Source organism: Lissotriton vulgaris, chromosome 3_1, assembly GCF_964263255.1.
Source record: "Lissotriton vulgaris chromosome 3_1, aLisVul1.2, whole genome shotgun sequence".
NCBI lineage: Eukaryota > Metazoa > Chordata > Amphibia > Caudata > Salamandridae > Lissotriton > Lissotriton vulgaris.
The window spans coordinates 287,003,713-287,021,728 of NC_141689.1; the positions used below are offsets into that span (position 1 = coordinate 287,003,713).

The 18,016-nt window shown below is 41.2% G+C and overlaps 1 protein-coding gene across 1 annotated transcript in view; it reads right to left on the reverse strand.

The window, feature by feature from the left end:
• Positions 1 to 18,016, reverse strand: part of ATP8B1 (ATPase phospholipid transporting 8B1) — a 496,708-nt gene that overhangs the window by 296,374 nt on the left and 182,318 nt on the right. The window contains exon 3 of the mRNA XM_086960445.1: positions 197 to 294. Coding sequence (XP_086816571.1) covers positions 197 to 294 — 98 coding nt within the window. The remainder of the gene's footprint in view (positions 1 to 196; positions 295 to 18,016) is intronic.

The following is an 18,016-nucleotide window of genomic DNA, read 5'->3' on the forward strand; positions in this document are numbered from 1 at the left end:
TTCCGGAATCATGTAATGGTCTGAGTTATTGGCTTTGAATAGATGACACCTTTGAACTGTGAGCCACTAAGTTATTCAGCTAAAGTAAAATAGACAACAACAAACCATCCAAACATACAATAATTGAGAAACAGGGTTTCTGGTCAAAAACAGGTATGACACGTGGTTTTAGTACAAAGAAAAAACGTAATCTTACTGAATATTTGCTCTTCTTTAAGCACAAATACGTGGTTTTCTGAAACTCTGGTAGGTTGTAGAAGTAGGGGTCATTTGCACGAACTTGCCAAGAGCAATCTGGAAATTCAAGAAAACACAATTGTGAACTATGCATGCATATTGAGGACACATGTACAATGCTTGTGGTACAGTGTACCTGGGGGAGGGAAACCATATTCTGCTGGTCTAAAGTACAATAATGCAAAACACTTCATAGGTCATAATGAAAGAAAGAAAACCCCAGCTATGGTAACCATCTATATTTCATATGTGTGTTCCAGTGTAGTTGCAGGTTTCACAAGCGATTAACAGGCAGATGTAGCCCAGAAAATTGGAACAGCCAGTTCTTTCTCCAGCATTTCCATCTTTGACCTTTCTTGCGCTAATGGAAGGGGAAACATTACTTTTTTTTCACTGAGCCAATGGTGTTGTAGGACTTGCAATTACTTAATAGGAGTGCACCCACAACAGGAAACACCGAAACGCACTCCCACAATAACCTAGGGCATGGGTCTGCTTTGACACTTACCAATACAGGGGAAACCATTCGGTATAAGAATCCATGCACCAATATATTAATTAACTCAGTCCCCTTAATCTGTGGAGAAAATGAATACAGTCCTTCATCTCCGAGGGAATGACCACTACAAAAGTAATCATTATAATATTTTATTTATTAGAAGAGGATTACTAAGCTAGGAATGGGCCCAATGCTTACTTCTAAAGGATCTCATGCACACCTTTGACATCCTGCACTCACCAACTACCGAAAGAATTAATGCTTAGCGTCAGGGCGGCTTGTAACAGAAACAAGCCAACTGAGCAGGAGAAAAACATCAGCCCATGAACTGCTAGCAGCAAAGATAAAGACAGGCACCATACAAAGCCGTGTAGCCAGCACTGTACACGTTTGGGGTGGGGAGAAGTGGGATAATTACATCTTTCAACACAGGGATATACAGAACATATTGACAAGCAGCTACCATAAAGTTGCTACTGGGCAAACAAGCTGCACTTCAAACAGATGTTTATTTTTCCTTTAGTCGCTTATGTCATGTTAATTTTGGACTGACTTGCCATCTTGCATCAGAATATAATAGCAACACAAACAACTGCAAAATGCCTTACTCCCCACCGTATGTACCAAACCACTACACCAAAGGAGTCAAATGCCGTCCAATCGCACATCGAGCTACCTTTTACCTTCATTCACATTATTCATTCAAGAAGCAGGCAGGGTCCTCTCAAACTTTCACACAATCCACTCATCAATCAGTCACAGCGACAGAACCTGTGTGAGTCTGGCCAATCATTTCGTAACAGAAGGAGAACCACTGGGCACTCCCATGTAGTTAAGTTAGCCGCCTGACATGGTAAACAACCAGAATTTCTAGATTCAATTAACAGATCCACATAGTAAATTGCTTAAATAACTTAACTAAACAGTTTAAGATCTAGGACTTTAAAGCAGTTTAAAAAAAAAATCTGGTTTGTCACTAGCCTTTTAATGAGTTAATATTTTTACCTACAAAGAAGAACTTTAAAAACATGGTTTTAAATATCACAGGACCATTTAAAAGACCTAACACGGATGTTATTCAGGAAGGTGCAGACCCGCATATGACCTTTACATGCTTTATTTGTTTTGCAAAGAATTTTTTTATCATCACTTTGAGCACTAAAATGCAGGCGTTACCACAGCCATTGCCAGAAAACAGTTTAAAATCTTAGCTATACAAAATTAAGTTAGATATTTTATGAAAAGAGGATAAATAGAAAGCAAACGTGCCTAAAGACAATTTATTTTTAGGTTTTTAGCTGACTGCATGGATTTCATTGTCCACATCTTAAGTTACAATATTTAAAGGATAATGTGTCAAAGGTAAATGGACCTGCAACTTCGATGGATCATAATTAGTGTAATGGCCTTTGGACAGTCGAACTAAATTGACTACCTTTTTCTAATATCTTTATGCTGGAAGGTGATAGCAACTCGGAGGAGGTACCTTATAATAATTGTTGTCTGGACCCTCAAGAGCCTGGTGTAATTGATTTACTCTTGACTTGGTGCTTATAATTAATGACCTTTGGGTGCTTATAATTAATGAAGGCCTTGTTGTAGGGACCTTGGGCATTTGTGTTTAGGATTGGTTCTTGGACGGATTCTTTTACTTATAAGTAGGTGTATTCATCATGTATTCTTTGCACTGGGGATGTTTTATTGCAGGTAGTGACTCCATGGTTATTTTTCTTTGGTATTCCTCAAAGCACTTTTTAGGTTTCGCCGAACCAGCGCATGTGCTGCTCGGAGAGACATTTAGTAGGTGAGTTTTCAAAGTGCTACTGGCTGGCCTAGCGCTTGCTTTCACGCGAGCGTGTACAAGCGCTGCCGCCATCTGTCTGATTGCGATCACTTTCACTTACGCGGGTCACGCTGCACTTTCACGGGCCACGTGGCCAATACTTGGTTTTTCTTCTTTTTAATTAAGCACTGAAGCCCTGTCCTCCCGGTCTGTTTCTTCTTCGTGCTCACCTCCTAAGCCCACTCTCTCAGCCTACCCTTAATTCTTGCACTGTGGCCACTCTCCTCTCAGTTTGGCCATTTCTCATCAGAGCCTTCCTTCTCTCCTCCCAGTCTGTTTATTTCCCCCACTCTCCAATAAGCCTACTTGATCTGTGCTCAGCCTACCCAGTCTATGACTCAGCCTGCCGCTTCTCCTCTGTTTTATTTCCATCTGCCTATTCTCCTCACAGTAAGTCTGCTAGTCTCCCAGTCAGTTTGTTAACCCTGCTCATCCCTTTCCCCTCTCTGTTAGACTATCCTCGCTTCCAGGCAGTCTTTCCACTCTCCTCCAACTTGCGTGTTTCCCCCACAATCTACTCGCTGTCCCAGGCAGCATGCTGACTTTCTCCGGCACTGAGACCCCAGATGTAACTACGTGTCCTCACCTGTTGTGAGTCATCAGAGAGAAGATGCTCAGGATATGATGCGACGTTCTTGTCCCGTGAGGCGGGGTGGTAGATAGGATTGTCATTTATGTGGCTGCCAGCTGAATACTAAATCATAACTATTTAGGTGGCGACTGGCTGGATAGTAACTAGGTAATGCTGTTTAGACAGAGGCTGGGCGGCTTGTAAATAACCATTGCTATTCAAAAGACTGCCGGCAGAAAATGAAATCATCAATTCCATTTAGCCGGTCGCGGATAGACACCTCCCATTAAATATCCTTCACCACGGGTACCACTTCATTTTGTAATGAGTGGATCACCTCAAAAAATGTTTTTAATCCTGCACAAATAACAAAGTATAGAGTTCTACAATGTAGTTTACGGTTGTGGCTTCTACAAAGGCCCCTACATTTTATTCTCTGTGTTGTAACGACAGCACTACTGCTGTTCGTTATGTTGTATAAAGATATATAGATGCGTCAGTCCAGTGCCTATGCATAAATATATTGAAACATCACTCCTAAATGTTCTGCTGTTCAATCCGCGGTTTTAACCATCTATTCTTCATCTGCATTTACCGAGGCAGCCATTTCACGTTTAAGTGAAGACTGCTAATGATCTCAGCTAATAGCCTGAAATGTCTTAAAGACAGCGATTACTCAAAGGACGCACGCACAGCAACAGTGGGATTGTGGTTATATTAGTAGATGGTTTTCAGTCCTGCAGTTTGACTTTTTGTACCTTTCTTATTTTTTTTTCTGCATGTTAACCCCACTTAATATAATAACATTGTTTCTGCATTTCCTGGAAAGCGAAATATACATGATCAGGACTACAAAGTTGATGTTCTTAAAAATGATGTTTTAAACATTCCTGGTTTAGGTTCTTTACATGCTGCACTTGTAACATGGATTTTGTTTTTTAAATCTTTTTATTGTATTTTATCTCAACATCAGACTAAACAAGCATTGGCATAGCCAATAGGTCTCGCCTTTGTGACCTTATAAGTGTTTAGACATGCAACAGTTGATTTTGTTGCACCAAGGATATTGTGCTGGATAACTAAACACTTATAAGGTCCCAAAGGCGAGACCTATTGGCTATGCCAATGTTTGTTTCAATCGTCTTTTGAACTAACTAATAGGTTGGTGATGGTTCGGTTATGCATGACACCCGGGTGATTTGTCTTGTGTCAGGCTTAATTTAGTTGTTTATATTATGAAATGTGGTACCCCCTTAAATCCCACTGTTTTGAATTCTAGATGGAGTCTGATGGTTGCTTGCAATGTTTTTGTTCTGATGATGACCTAATGAATTAAAGGTCAAAACCCCGTCAACGCCTTACTTTGGCGAATTAGGAGGAAGCATACATTGTGTCTTGTTCTGTCATTAGACGGGCCTTTTTGTGTTAATCTCCCCTCTGCCATGGTCTTTCTGTTTACAATGCATTTTGTTTTATTTAATGATGTATGTTCTGTGCAACATTGTGAGCACCAGTTGAATGTTTGCATATAGGGTTTATCTTTTTGGAATATTTTTTGATTATAAATGCTTTTTTAATAATTATTGTGGGTACCTTATTTCATAGGGTTTCATTTTCTTTTAATTCATTGTTATATGTATGTGTTGTGCTTTGAGAAATTTGTTTAAAAACATTTTTTCTTGAACAACTGTTGCTATAATATTGTTTATTGCCCCCAGGTTCTGGGGAGTAGGTCTGCCCCGGTTTGTTGTACTCCTCCGCTCAAGTACCAACATCTCAAGTCGCCATCTAAGATTTTAACAAGGGATTCCGCATTCCACCACCAAATCTCGGACAGCATTGCCTTTTACCTCACTATCTTTTCGTAAGCAGTTTTGTGATATATGATAGCATTTGGACCACAAAACCACTTAATTGTACACTACACATTTGTATCCATCCCAAACCTTCAAATATCTGCTGGCAACTTCCTCTACATCTATAGATGACCCTTAGGAGCAGTTTCTATTGTTTTCCTCTTCAACGCTTAAGTTAGCCTAAGCAGGTCTTCCCTCTTAAGCACATTATATACTACTGATGATTAGGCTACTACCGTCCAGAAAGCCTTCTTACCACTTGGCCAACTCGGTTGACACACTACTGCTCCCATAACGAATTCGGTTCATCTCCTTCGACAATCTCCACCCACTACTATTGCTGGTTGTCATTCTTGATAAGCACTTTGCACTCACACTTCACAACCCTCCGAAGGATTATATTCAATCTTATGATTGAACTCAAGTAACAACACAGCAGCAAACATTTAAGCCAGGCAGTCTTTGATCTTTCCTAGATCTTTTTCTTACTTAGGAAACCACCAAATGTCTTGTACTTTCCCCCCAGAACGGTTTTGCCTCCTCAGCCTTCCCATTTACAAAAAAACCTTGAAATTGTCAATGATCCAAAAATGCCTTCATCGGGCGGTTAACAGAATATCTGCACTCAGGCTGATCATGCCACTCTGGAGATGCAATATGTCCCTTAAACTACAAAAGCTGAACTCATATTTGATAAATACTTGCATGAGTGCTGAATAAACTCCCAGACTTTGCAACATATGGTTGAAGGCAGGTACATCTGCATTTCCAACCTTTATGTAGTCAAACTATCTGACAATCTTCTGACCCAACATCCTCTGCATTCTTACAGAACCACCTACAACATTTAATTTTCTATGTGAAAGTGGGTAAACATTTAGCATGAAATTGACACCAACTGAGAAATTAGACTAGTAGCCCTTCCTCTTTTAGAAACTGGGCTTTTGCAAAGCTCCTCAGCTACCAAGATTAGACTCAAATACTCCAGTTTACATATTCACAACAAAACACATATCCCTGCTATAAGTAACATGTTTCTCTAAAGCCCTCAACATAAATTTCCATACTCTTGTAATGCCCTTCTCCCACATTACCCCAAAAAAATACCATTTTAGAATGCTACTTCTTTTATGTACTTGAGCAGATACAAAAATCAATTGCTGAAATGCAGCCATTATAGATACTAATCCAAATGACATGCAACAAACTTGAGAACTCGACGTCAGGTGAATAAAACTATATTATGGTGAGTTTGTCCATCCAAATTCATCCGATGCTAGGCTGTTCTCTAATCCAGATTAAAGTTAAAAATACAACACAACACTTGGCTTTACTCAAAGCCTTGATCAAATATGTGCCCTTTGGAAAAGGAAGATTTTCTACCCACACAGTTTAATTCAGACTGCGCCAACCAAAGCACAAACTCACGTCAGTCTTCTTAAGGCAGCCATTTAGCAACCTGAACATGCTTGAGGATTCTTTATAAACATACCTTCTCATACAAGACACCTAATCAATGATAAGTTTGACCAGTGTTACTCTCGTTTTCCCCCTTACTGTCTACCTCAGGGGTCTCCAGCCTTTTCTGTAATGAGAGCTCATTCTGATCAGTGAAAATCGTCGTGAGCTACTGAAGGCCATGTAACTCGTGCATGGTTGCCAGATGCTACCTCATCCAGATTCAATGACTTTACACCTAATGTCCATGGAGCCTGATATTTATTTATTTATTTATTTTTAGAGTTTTCTATAGCGCGAACTTGAACCGATTAGGTTATCAGAGCGCTTTACATAGCAACAGTTACATGTTATCACAGCAGTTTACAAAGAATCAGTTACGTTGCACATTTCAGGATCTTGAACCGATTAGGTTATCAGCGCGCTTTACAAAGACAGCATTCGATTATGGTTTGAACAAAATGCTGTGACTAGAGGTACAAGATAGGGCTGCCTATCACACGTCCGTGACTGCATGGTCTGTGAGGATGCATGAATATGTGTTTGAATGAATGTGATATATGTGTAGGGGTGACTGAGAGGCAGTGTCGTAGGTACTTGTGGCACTGGACTTACCTTTAGCCATATATGGCATGATTACATGTACAACACAAACATACAACCATTTTTATTTTTTAAACGGGAGAAATAAAGTAAAATGTTTTCCAGAAATGTTCCTAATAAGGAACATCGTTCTCCACTTGATGGAACATTTTTCTGCACTTTCAATATCTCCCATTTAAAAAAAACTGGCTGTATGTTTCAGTTATGAATATGGCCGCGTATCTACCAGCCACTGGGAACAAGATGTCTGCTGTTTGTAAATGTTACACTTTGAAATTGGTGAAAATTTGACTGAAGAGTTAACTTTATGTATATGTGCACTTCACTAAACTTATCATATTATTTTTCCCCCAAGTCAAAGTATCTTTACAAAAAGCATGCATATTACTCTAGGTAGCCTGAAGACATATTTATAATAGGAAAATGCAGTCATTTGTTTAAATGTGAGAAATCTCAAGTGAAGAAACATGCTTCATAAAACATTGGGATTTAACTGACTTAATGTAAAGTTACGTAAAACATTAAGAGCGTTTCACAAAAACATTTCTTCACCTTAAAGATTTCTCCCACTTAAAAGAAAAAAATATGGCACTGTGCCTACCAGCCAACGAGAGCAAGATTGCTGCTGTTGTAAATGCTTTCATTTTAATTTTCTATCATTTAAAAGCATTCAGAAATATAATTTTGTTCTCATGCTCCTATTTTGAGATAAGGATTTTTATAAGAGTTAAATAACTCAGTGCTTCAGTTCTGAACCTCTGTGGCTCACATGGGTCACAAAACTGACTGAGAACTGCTCATTATCTGACACTACTATCTGCAGCCTGATAATTTAAAATAAAAATAGCCTTTCCTTAACTTTAAAAGGAAAAGCGCAACACTTACTTATTGCAGTTCTTAGTTAAACGAACTCAAGGCGGAGAGCTACTCTGAAGGTTTCTGCAACATACTGGTAGCTCACGATGGACTGGTTGGAGACACCTGATTTAGTAAATCATAGACTCAGCATGTCCTGCACTTGCAGAGAGTCCAACACTGCTTATGATTCAAATTGTAAGTAAAGAAAGGGGCTGACATGAATTTCTCCCCTCATGTCGTGCTATGTGATTAATGATTTATAAACGTGCATTATCGCCAGTCTAGTTTGTTGCCAATAAAGTCAGTCCATCAGTGGAACAGACAATCGCTAAGCAAGATATTTGTTAAAAAGAAATGTAACTCTTACCTCAAGCAAAGATGCGCCGTAATGAGTATAACACTCAGTGGCAGAGAATTCCACAGTGAAGGCACCTAAACTAATAAGGTGCAGCCACCCAGATGTGCTTTCCATAATGTTTACAAGGAGAGGAAGTTAAGAGGACAAAGTGATCTGCTGGGCCTGTATCCAAGAATTTAGAGATCAAATGAGGTGGAAGTCAGTTAAACATATAACGTTAAAGCAGAAACAAGCTTGGATAGGCAACCAGAACAGAGTTAGAAGCGTCAAAGCCAAGGTGCCTAGGCTGCCATATGAGCTTGTTGATTTTCTATATGCCAAAGGCACTGATTCAGGGCAGATTTGTAAATATGTTCTTTATTTTCAATAAAAAATTACTGAAATAAAAAAAAAATAAACTGAGGAAGGAAAGATAAGGGGGAAGAATCAGTCTTTACTCCCACACTCTTCGGAGCATTGGGGTCCAAAATCTAGTGCCCAGCGAGATGGATGCCAAAGGTTGGTACTTCCACTATTGACCAATATCTCTGCTTTGTCTATATTTAAATTGAGTCAGTGGTGGCCCTTCCACGCTCTAACTTCAGAGAAATATCACTGAAGAGAGATCACCTGCAAGGAGATCACTCAATCTAAATAATATGTGGGCGCCATCCTCATTGAATACAACCGAAAGAATGATAGAGTAGTTGAGTAAAGCAAGTAGTCTGAGATACAGAATAAATGGATAAGGGGACCGCATAGAACCCTGGAATATACAATGGGTTATGCCACTTGTCGAAGTTATAAAAGGACCAAGAGCTATTCATTAAGATCTCGGAGAGGAAGGCTCAGAAAAACATCAGCACAGTGCCTCCAATGCCAGCTAAGCAGAGTTTATTTATAAGAAGAGTGTGCTGGACAGTATCCAATGCCATTGAAAGATCTAATAAAACCAAGCTAGCTACACTGTCCACATCAGTCGCTAGGCAAAGACAATCTAAAACTGTAATACCAGACTTGTACTTCTGTTAGGCCTAAACCTTGCTTGAGCATCCTAAAAATGGCCAACCAAATATACTTCTAAATACTAGATGAACCTTTTCAGCTCACCTAGCGACTTTCTTTAAATTATACACAACTGCAAAAGCCCAATCTCCTTCCGTCCACTTACACTCCTACATACTAGTTATCACAACCATCCTTTCCTTCAATGTCGTCATCTTGGATATTTAAAATAACATTTTCTACCACCTACACAACTTGTTTCACATTATATGTTTCACCCATAAAACATACCTCAATGATTTTCCACCTCCTTCCATAAACGCTAATGGCCGGACTGACTCACACTTGTAACAGATGTTTTTAATATTTGGCTTCGTTTCATGTCTATATTTCATATTTCGAAAATGATGACTTGTACCTACCTTACCAACTATATCGACTTTACATACTGCCCATGAAGCTATAACTGTACATGGGTAAATAATGTATGTACAACATTATGTTTAGGAAAATTTAATTATTCTGCAAGCTCATTGTAGAAGAGTTCAAAGATGTGATTTTAATCCTCGTTTGAATGAGCATTAAAACGTATAATTCTGTGCTCCGCTGGTCATACCGATTCAGAGTAAAATTTCATTATTTTTTTTTAAATGACTCAGCAAATACTGAGAAATGATCATTAGAAATATTCATTCCCATGCATACAGAAATTACTCTCCTGCTGTTCGGAGTTGAGAAAGGTGTTTTACAGGCAATTGCAGAATTAATAGCAGCTTCCTCTGAGCGAGGAAGCCAGCTCTGTGCAGACAAGTATGCAAAGCACTGTTGATAGCTTGAGTGAAGGTGTTCTTTCTGTGCAGCTCTGGAATAAAAGGAAGACCAAGTTGAGACAATATCCAGGCTGTAAAGCTAACAGCGATCATAAAGTGCCCATTCAACCCAGAGGTAAACAGTGGTTACTGAGAAAGAAGAGGATAGAGGCGGTATTATTTCTAAGCTTTAAATTCTCAATGTATGCTTTGACCTGGAATTGACTTTGAAAGAAGAAACCTTGTGACAGAGCCTTTCAGAAAGCACAGAGCACGTTTATTCAAGGTCCATAAAAGGAATCAATAGAAAAGCACTATTTAAAATAGAGACGAGTGAGCACTACCAAAGTTAATGTTCCCAAAAGAACAGACTGTTGCTAAAATGATTGCTAAAAACACAGGTTGTAATCACAAGGACTAGTTACATTTCCATAACTTACAATTTTACGGAATTAATGCAAAGCAAACTGGACAGAGGCTGAGCTTAAGAAAGTGTTGTCGGATCTTTCTAAGTAGCCTTTACAAACCATGGCAAAGCCATTTACACTAGAACAACAACATTTTATTAGGATATTGTGCGTACAACAGAGGATTTGCACCAGGATTTCCTGTGATCAGCAAACCATTAACTGATCTAACCTACGGATATTACAGATCAAAAAAGAAGGTGGAACGTGAAAGAAACCTAAAACAAGTTATTATGAAGTGTCTGAAGCTTCTGGTCTAAGATGAACTGCACAATGCCAGCAATCATTTAACCAGTAAATTAAGAGGTTTACAAAGCCTTGGTATTGGTTTATGCGGATCTACATTTATCATATTCTCCAAGTTGATGAAGTCAACATGCACAGTTTTTTTCTATGGTCGCTCTATTTTGGAAATTTCAAAATGATGGATCAACAGATTTAGCGGACTACAGTTTTCAACTTGCCATAACTATTTTTGTTACTTCTGTCATACATTGTATTGATGACACCGGACACCAGCGGTAAACAGGAACAGATGTTTATTGAGAAGAATCGGTTTCCTCAGAGCAACAAGCGCGCGTCATACAACACCAGCCCGACACCAACTGACGCTCTCAGAACACTCTGGCATGAACATTCTAAACAGTGAACAAAGGACTGGACGCAGCCTAGTCCAAAAAGGTACAAGTCACATCACTACACACCCCCCTCCCTTCACCCTGAAAAAGAAAAAAAATGAAGAGGGGAGAAGGAAGAAGGGATGAGGAGGGAATCAATGACGTAGGAAAAACGGAAATCAGGTAAGTACATAGTCAGCCGAATAACTAGGCGGTTTGCGGTTACGGCATGGTCGAGAGGAGTCAATCCTCAAGGATGGTGCAATGGAGGGAGCAGATGTACCCTGTAGAGAGCCGTTCGCATTACCAGAGATAGGCCCCCCACTACCGTCACTCCCTCCTCTACCTCCATTAGTGTCAACACCCACATCACTCAAAAAGCCAAAACTCGTTAGGACTTGCATCAGATTTTTTAACCTTAGTCCCATCAGGTTTCTTTTTAGCCTCTGTTCCTTTGCAATATAGCGCGACCCTGCGCTTATTCAATTTGTTGCCATTCTCAACAACTACATAGTTCTGGAATACTTGCTTTACCTTGAATGGCCCCCAAAACTTTGACATGCCACGTACTGTCCTGCCATGTCTGATTTTAACTAAGTCACCCACACAGATACTTGATGTATGATCATTTGAGCCATTATCTCGCTCCAAGGGTGAACTGGGCGACATAAGCCAAGCTGGTCCAAGCTTTGTTCCTGCTTTCCTTCCACGCATTTTCTCAAAAGGGGAGCCCCCTGTAACGCTGTGCACAGTCGTACGATCTGCCCACACCATTTAGTTCACCATGCCTCTAATGTTCTTTTGGCTCTGTACCGCCATGGAAGTAGTTCCATTGACCAGGCAATTAGCCCGCTCGACCATACCATTAGCCTGTGGGTTGTTCAAACTAGTGCGGTGGTGTGTGATGCCGCACATGTTCAAGAAATTTCTCATTTCTTTGTTAAACCAATTAAGTCCCATTATCAGTGACAAGGACACAAGGAAGTCCTTCCTCCTGATAGACCATTTTAAGATCCTCGATAGTACTTTGTGTTGTGACTTCAGACATGAACTTTAAAATGAGCCATTTCGAATGCACATCCACCATAACCAATGTGGCCAACATTTGCCTTGGGACCAGTCTTGACTCTCTTTTCGCTCTGGACACACACCTCACACTTAACTACCCATTCATTGATTTCTTCATCCATACACGGCCACCAGATGTTTTCCCTGACGCGTTTCTTTGTTAAAGTTTGGCCCAGATGACCCTCATCGGCCAACGCTCTAACTTCCTTCTGATGGCATAGGGAGGGATACATTTATCGTCCCTCATAAGCACTTTGGATTCACACATACTGAGTTAGTCTATGATTTTAATAAATGGTCTCACACTGGGCCCGACAACACTTTCCCTTCTTGACCCCTTGACCAACATCCGTTCCACCTCCTTGAGAACCAAATCTTGCTCCATTCCTGAGTTCCATTCCTCTGCAGTCACTGCCTCCTTATTCAATCTGCCACATCACACAAGGATGCTACAGCCCCTTCTTGCTCCCAATCTTTCTTTGCGCTCACATCGATTTCCTTGCTTAGGGACAATCTTGACAAACAGTCTGCCTGTGCATTACGGCATCCCGGTATGTGTGTCACCTTGTATCTGTATTCCTGCATCCGGGATGCCAGTCTTGCTAACCGTGCCGATCCCTTACCAGCACCCCCTGGGCTCAGGATCTTGATGAGGGGCTTATGGTCTGTGCGGATGTGATATGTGATACATTTAAATGACCAAAAATCCCATCACAGTTCCTTTTATTCTTCCCTGTAAATACTCCCTGCTCTTTCCACCACCTGTTACTTTCCCTCACTCTTGGCTGTACACATGAGGCTCCATGTCAAACCTTAAATGGCCCTGCTTCTTTCATCTTACTGCCTCCCTTGGTCTTCTTTTTCACTACACCTTTCTATTGGGAAGCTGGAGGGTTACATTGTCAACAAAAACTCTCAACCTACCTATTCTATATAAGAGGATACTGCTCCAGAATGTACATCTCTACCCATGTAATACTCCAACTTCAACCCTTAAATTTTCATTGTGTCTTGTATGCAGACAATCCCACGTACAATTCTAGATTTACTGAACTATTCTCTCCTTGCTTGGCATTTTCTCCCAAGATCACATTAAAAGCTCCCAATCTCAGAAGCTACCTACCCATTAAAGGATCTCCAGAAGACAACTATAAAACATTTTAAAAAACAGACTCTACCTCCATAGTAATTTGCTCACAAAGAAATTTGCACCTCCTTCACATAAGCAGGACAGATAGAAACATACCTTCTGACAAAATCCATAGAACAAACTAATCAATTCAACAGCTTCTCTGATCTCATCCCCCCAACAAGGTTTTTCTCCTTCTAAAGTGTAATAGAAGCCGCCGGGCGCAGCGGGCGCGCCAAAGGCGCGCCTGTCTGCGCCCGTCCACGACCCGACGGGACCAGGGGCCACCCCCCCTGCTCATAACAGAGTTTATGGTGTTATACCGATACGATATGATCCCCATACCCTAAAAAACCTAATGCCGCCCGTGAAGGATCCCTGTCAGCATTCTGTTAATTGTAGCACAACTAGGGGTACCTGCTCTCACTAAGTTTTTTCTTTCTAGCTGTAAGAGCAATTCACACACAGTTAAACCTTATACAATGTTTCTTTTAAACTGTCGTTCCCTTAGTAAACATTCTGTTCAAATGTCACTTCTCTTAGAAGAATACAGTCCTGATGCCATATTTTTGACTGAAACTTGGCTTAAAGATACATCCGATCCGGATATCACATCTCTTATGCAATTGGGATATAGTCTTCAGAGGGTGGATAGATCGGAGGGCAGGGGAGGAGGCCTGGGTATCCTTTTCAAAAACCAATATCACTGCAGGACCAGCCCCGCTACAATCTCTAATTGTGAGAGCATGCATTTTGCCCTGGATTTTTCGCCCACTTCCACCTTTTCTGGCATCCTTATCTATCGTCCCCCCAATCAAATGGGAGAATTTCTCGATTCACTTCAATCTAAAGCTGCAGAGGAAGTAGTCATTAGACCTCATTTTTTCCTTTTTAGGAGACATCAACATTCATTTGGATGATCTTAATAACTCAGTGACCAAGATGCTGCTGGATAACCTAGCGGCCATACAAATTACACAGAAGGGTTTCAAACCTACCCACGAAAAAGGTCACCTCCTAGACGGGGTGTTTAGTAATGATCCAAGACTTGAGGTAGGGTCTCCTTTGCCCCTTACATGGACAGATCACTATTTGATACCCATACAGTGGCTGCCAGACACCCCGGCCCTGGTACGCCCTCGTACTATTTTACAAGGGAGAGATTGGAAAAAACTGTCCACTGATCAGTGGATTAAGTATCTGTCCCCTGCTCCCTCCCAAGTTGAGGCTGATGCGACATCTCTTTACGACAACTATACCAATTGGCTATGTACGGCCTTAGATGTTATCATACCCCAGAAAGCCCTTAAAGAGAAGACTAAGTCAAAGGACTCACCCTGGTATACCTCCCAACTCAAGGAATTGAAGAGAGTTTGTAGGAAACTTGAAAGAACATGGAGGGAATCCCGCAGCAATCTAGATAAAGCTAAACATCACGAAGCAATAAAAAAAATACAAAGCTGAAATTCGATGCACGAAAGCCTCCTACTTTGAAGAAAAAATTACTAATGCTTCCAACTCCCCGAGAGAAATTTTTAAAATTGCGAAATTTCTCATTGACACTCCCCCTATTCCCCTCGACCCTAGTAAAGCTCAGATGCGCTGTGATAAACAGGCAGAATATTTTCACAAAAAAATACAGAATATCTCCTCCACTTTCGATCCACCCAATCTGGCTTATGATGAAGGAATGTTCCCACCGCACACTAAATCCCACCAACTGGAGGACTTTCCTCTGCTTAATGAGGATTCTCTTGATATCCTTATGCGGAGAGTTAAATCTGGGTCCCCCACTGATCCCGTTCCCCCGTGCCATTTAATAAAGATCCTAGACACTATTAGACCTGTTATCCTTAACATATTAAACACATCGATTACCACTGGTAGTCCCTTCTGTGTGGAAATGTGCCCAAGTCAGAGCACTGTTGAAGAAGCCCACCCTGGATCCTGAAAATATGGCCAATTATCGACCCATTTCTTTACTACCCTGGGTTAGTAAACTATTAGAAAAGCACATTAATGCCTCCATTACTCAGTTTTTGGAAAATAATCACCTGCTCCATAACTCCCAGGCAGGTTTTCGGCCCAAGTTAGGAACTGAGGCCGCCCTTCTGAAGGTGACGGAACTGGCTAGGAAACAGATGGACGAAGGCGGCACCACAGCAATTATGTTGCTTGATCTCAGTGCCGCATTCTACACTGTAAATACCAGCATCCTCCTTCACGGCCTACATCAAATCGGAATCTCAGGGAAGGCCATTCTCTGGCTTCAGTCCTTTTTGGAGAACCGTTCCTTTGAGGTAATAGAGGGCATCACTCACTCAAAAATTTGGCCTTTTAACCAAGGTGTGCCCCAGGGCTCTGCTTTGAGCCCTACTCTTTTTAATATTTATATGCAACCTCTCGCTGATATAGTGCATTCGTTCGGTCTAGACATAGTGACCTACGCCGACGATACGCAATTGGTTGTATCTATGAACCAGTCCAATACCTCCCCTCATAATCTTAGCAACTGCTTGATAGCGGTTACCCAGTGGATGACCACCTCGCATCTGAAGCTCAACGGAGAAAAAACTGAGCTAATGATTCTGGGCAATCCTACTATTCCCAGCCCTCTGCTGGACTGGCCGACATGCTTAGGCACTCCACCTCAACCGAAAACCCATATAAAAAGCCTGGGCATCTGGCTGGACGATAATTTAAATTTTACACAACAAGCAACTACTTTGTCAGCCACCTGTTTTGGCCTTATGCGTATGCTCAGGAAAGTGTTGCCACTCCTTCCCTCCCAAGCCCGTAGAATAATGGTACAAGCCATCATCTTGTCCCGTCTGGACTACGGGAACTCCTTATACCTTGGGGCCCCGGCATCTACAACAAGGAAGCTCCAGGTCATTCAAAATGCGGCAGCCCGCCTTCTGCTGGGCCTTAATCGGCGAGAATCGGGCATAGCGGCTCTAAAAAAACTCCCCTTGCTCCCTATCAAGGCCAGAGTACTGTTCAAATCTATGTGCATTATGCACAAGGCCATGTGGAAAACCGCACCAGCAATGATCTGTTCTCTAGCAACTCCCTACCTCCCCCATAGAACACTACGATCTAGCACTGCCTTTCTGGCCACCATCAATAAAGTCAAACGTTCCAGATGGGGCGGTCGCTCTTTTTCCTGGAATGCCGCCAAAGCCTGGAATACCCTGCCCACTACCCTTCGCAGCGAGTCTGATCTTCTGAAGTTTCGTAAGAAACTGAAAACTCTCCTTTTCATCTAAATTCGGCCTTCCGCTTCTTTTTTAGTCTGACAATACTTAGCGCTACGAGGCCCCTGGGTAGTTTGCGCTTAACAAAACACAATAATAATAATAATAATAATAATAATAATAATAATTTAATAATGGCATTGGCTAAGGGAAGCAGCCCATAATTAAGTGGATCACTTATTTGGTAAAAAGACACTCTAGAATACAACCCCACAAGTCTGACGATCTAGTCCATCTACAGTTTGGGTTTATTTAAGAACTCAAACGAAAATCACAGCATATATAATGTGCCTCTGGAAAAGGTATAAGCAAGACAAGGAGGGTGGGAAGAAATAACATGCATTTGTAATGCAATAGGTCTCGCATTTATAAGAGTTTAAGCTATTAGCATTGTAAAGGACAATGACTTATGTATTTTTAAAACAGATAAATAAAAGAGCACTCATTTACAATGCCAATAGCTTAAACTATTGCAAATGCGAGACCTATTACATTGCAAATGCGTGCTATAAAAATGTAAAAAGCATGTTAGGAGAAAGCGTGTCCTGCCTGCAACAGCAGGCAGGACAAAGCTATTTGAGAAAATAGTGCTTGGAGGCTGTAATTAGAGCCTCCCGAGCAACAACACAACCGGGGGTTTCGCCATGGGAGGTTACAAAATGAGACTAGGTGGTACTAAGGAGGGACCAATCAACAGCCAGAGTTTACAGTGGACCATGACAGGCCAATGAAAAATGTGGGCAGAGAGTGGGTGGAGCTTCAAGTCTCTACCTCAATACAACATGGCTCACAGAGCAGCACATGCCGTGGCCAGACTCGACTTAAAAATTGGAAAATTTAACTAGAGGGTATGTGGCCCTTTTGCCACGCACCACCACATGGCTGATCATTTCACTCCCTGCATTACATTGCAGGATTCCACACCATGGTAGTCAGTGAGAAGAACAGTCCAGTTGCCCGACTTCTCCCAATAAAAGGAAAAAAAACATGGGCGCAGGGGATAATCCTCATAAAAGATAAATAACACCATGGAGATGGGCTATAACGACAGAAAAAAAATACAAAACAAACTTCCATGTTGCGGCTCGCCCCCTATAGCTAAAAGCAAGCCACTCATCTTTTAGTTTTCCAAAACCAGATAGGACAGGAGAAGAGCAACAGTTTTTAAAACAGTGGTGACAACAAAGGTGAGAGAGTGTAAGCATGAACGTGTGCAGCAGACAATCCACCACAAGTAAGACAATGGCACAGAGCAGGTCTTGGTGAATGACCCACAGCTTCAGCTTTGCTCGATCTCAGAGTATCCCAGGAAGTTGACAATTCTATTTGTCTGAACCCAGTTGAGATGCACTCATTATTTTGAAAAGGGCAGGCCTTACATCGAATGATTAAAATTGCAAGA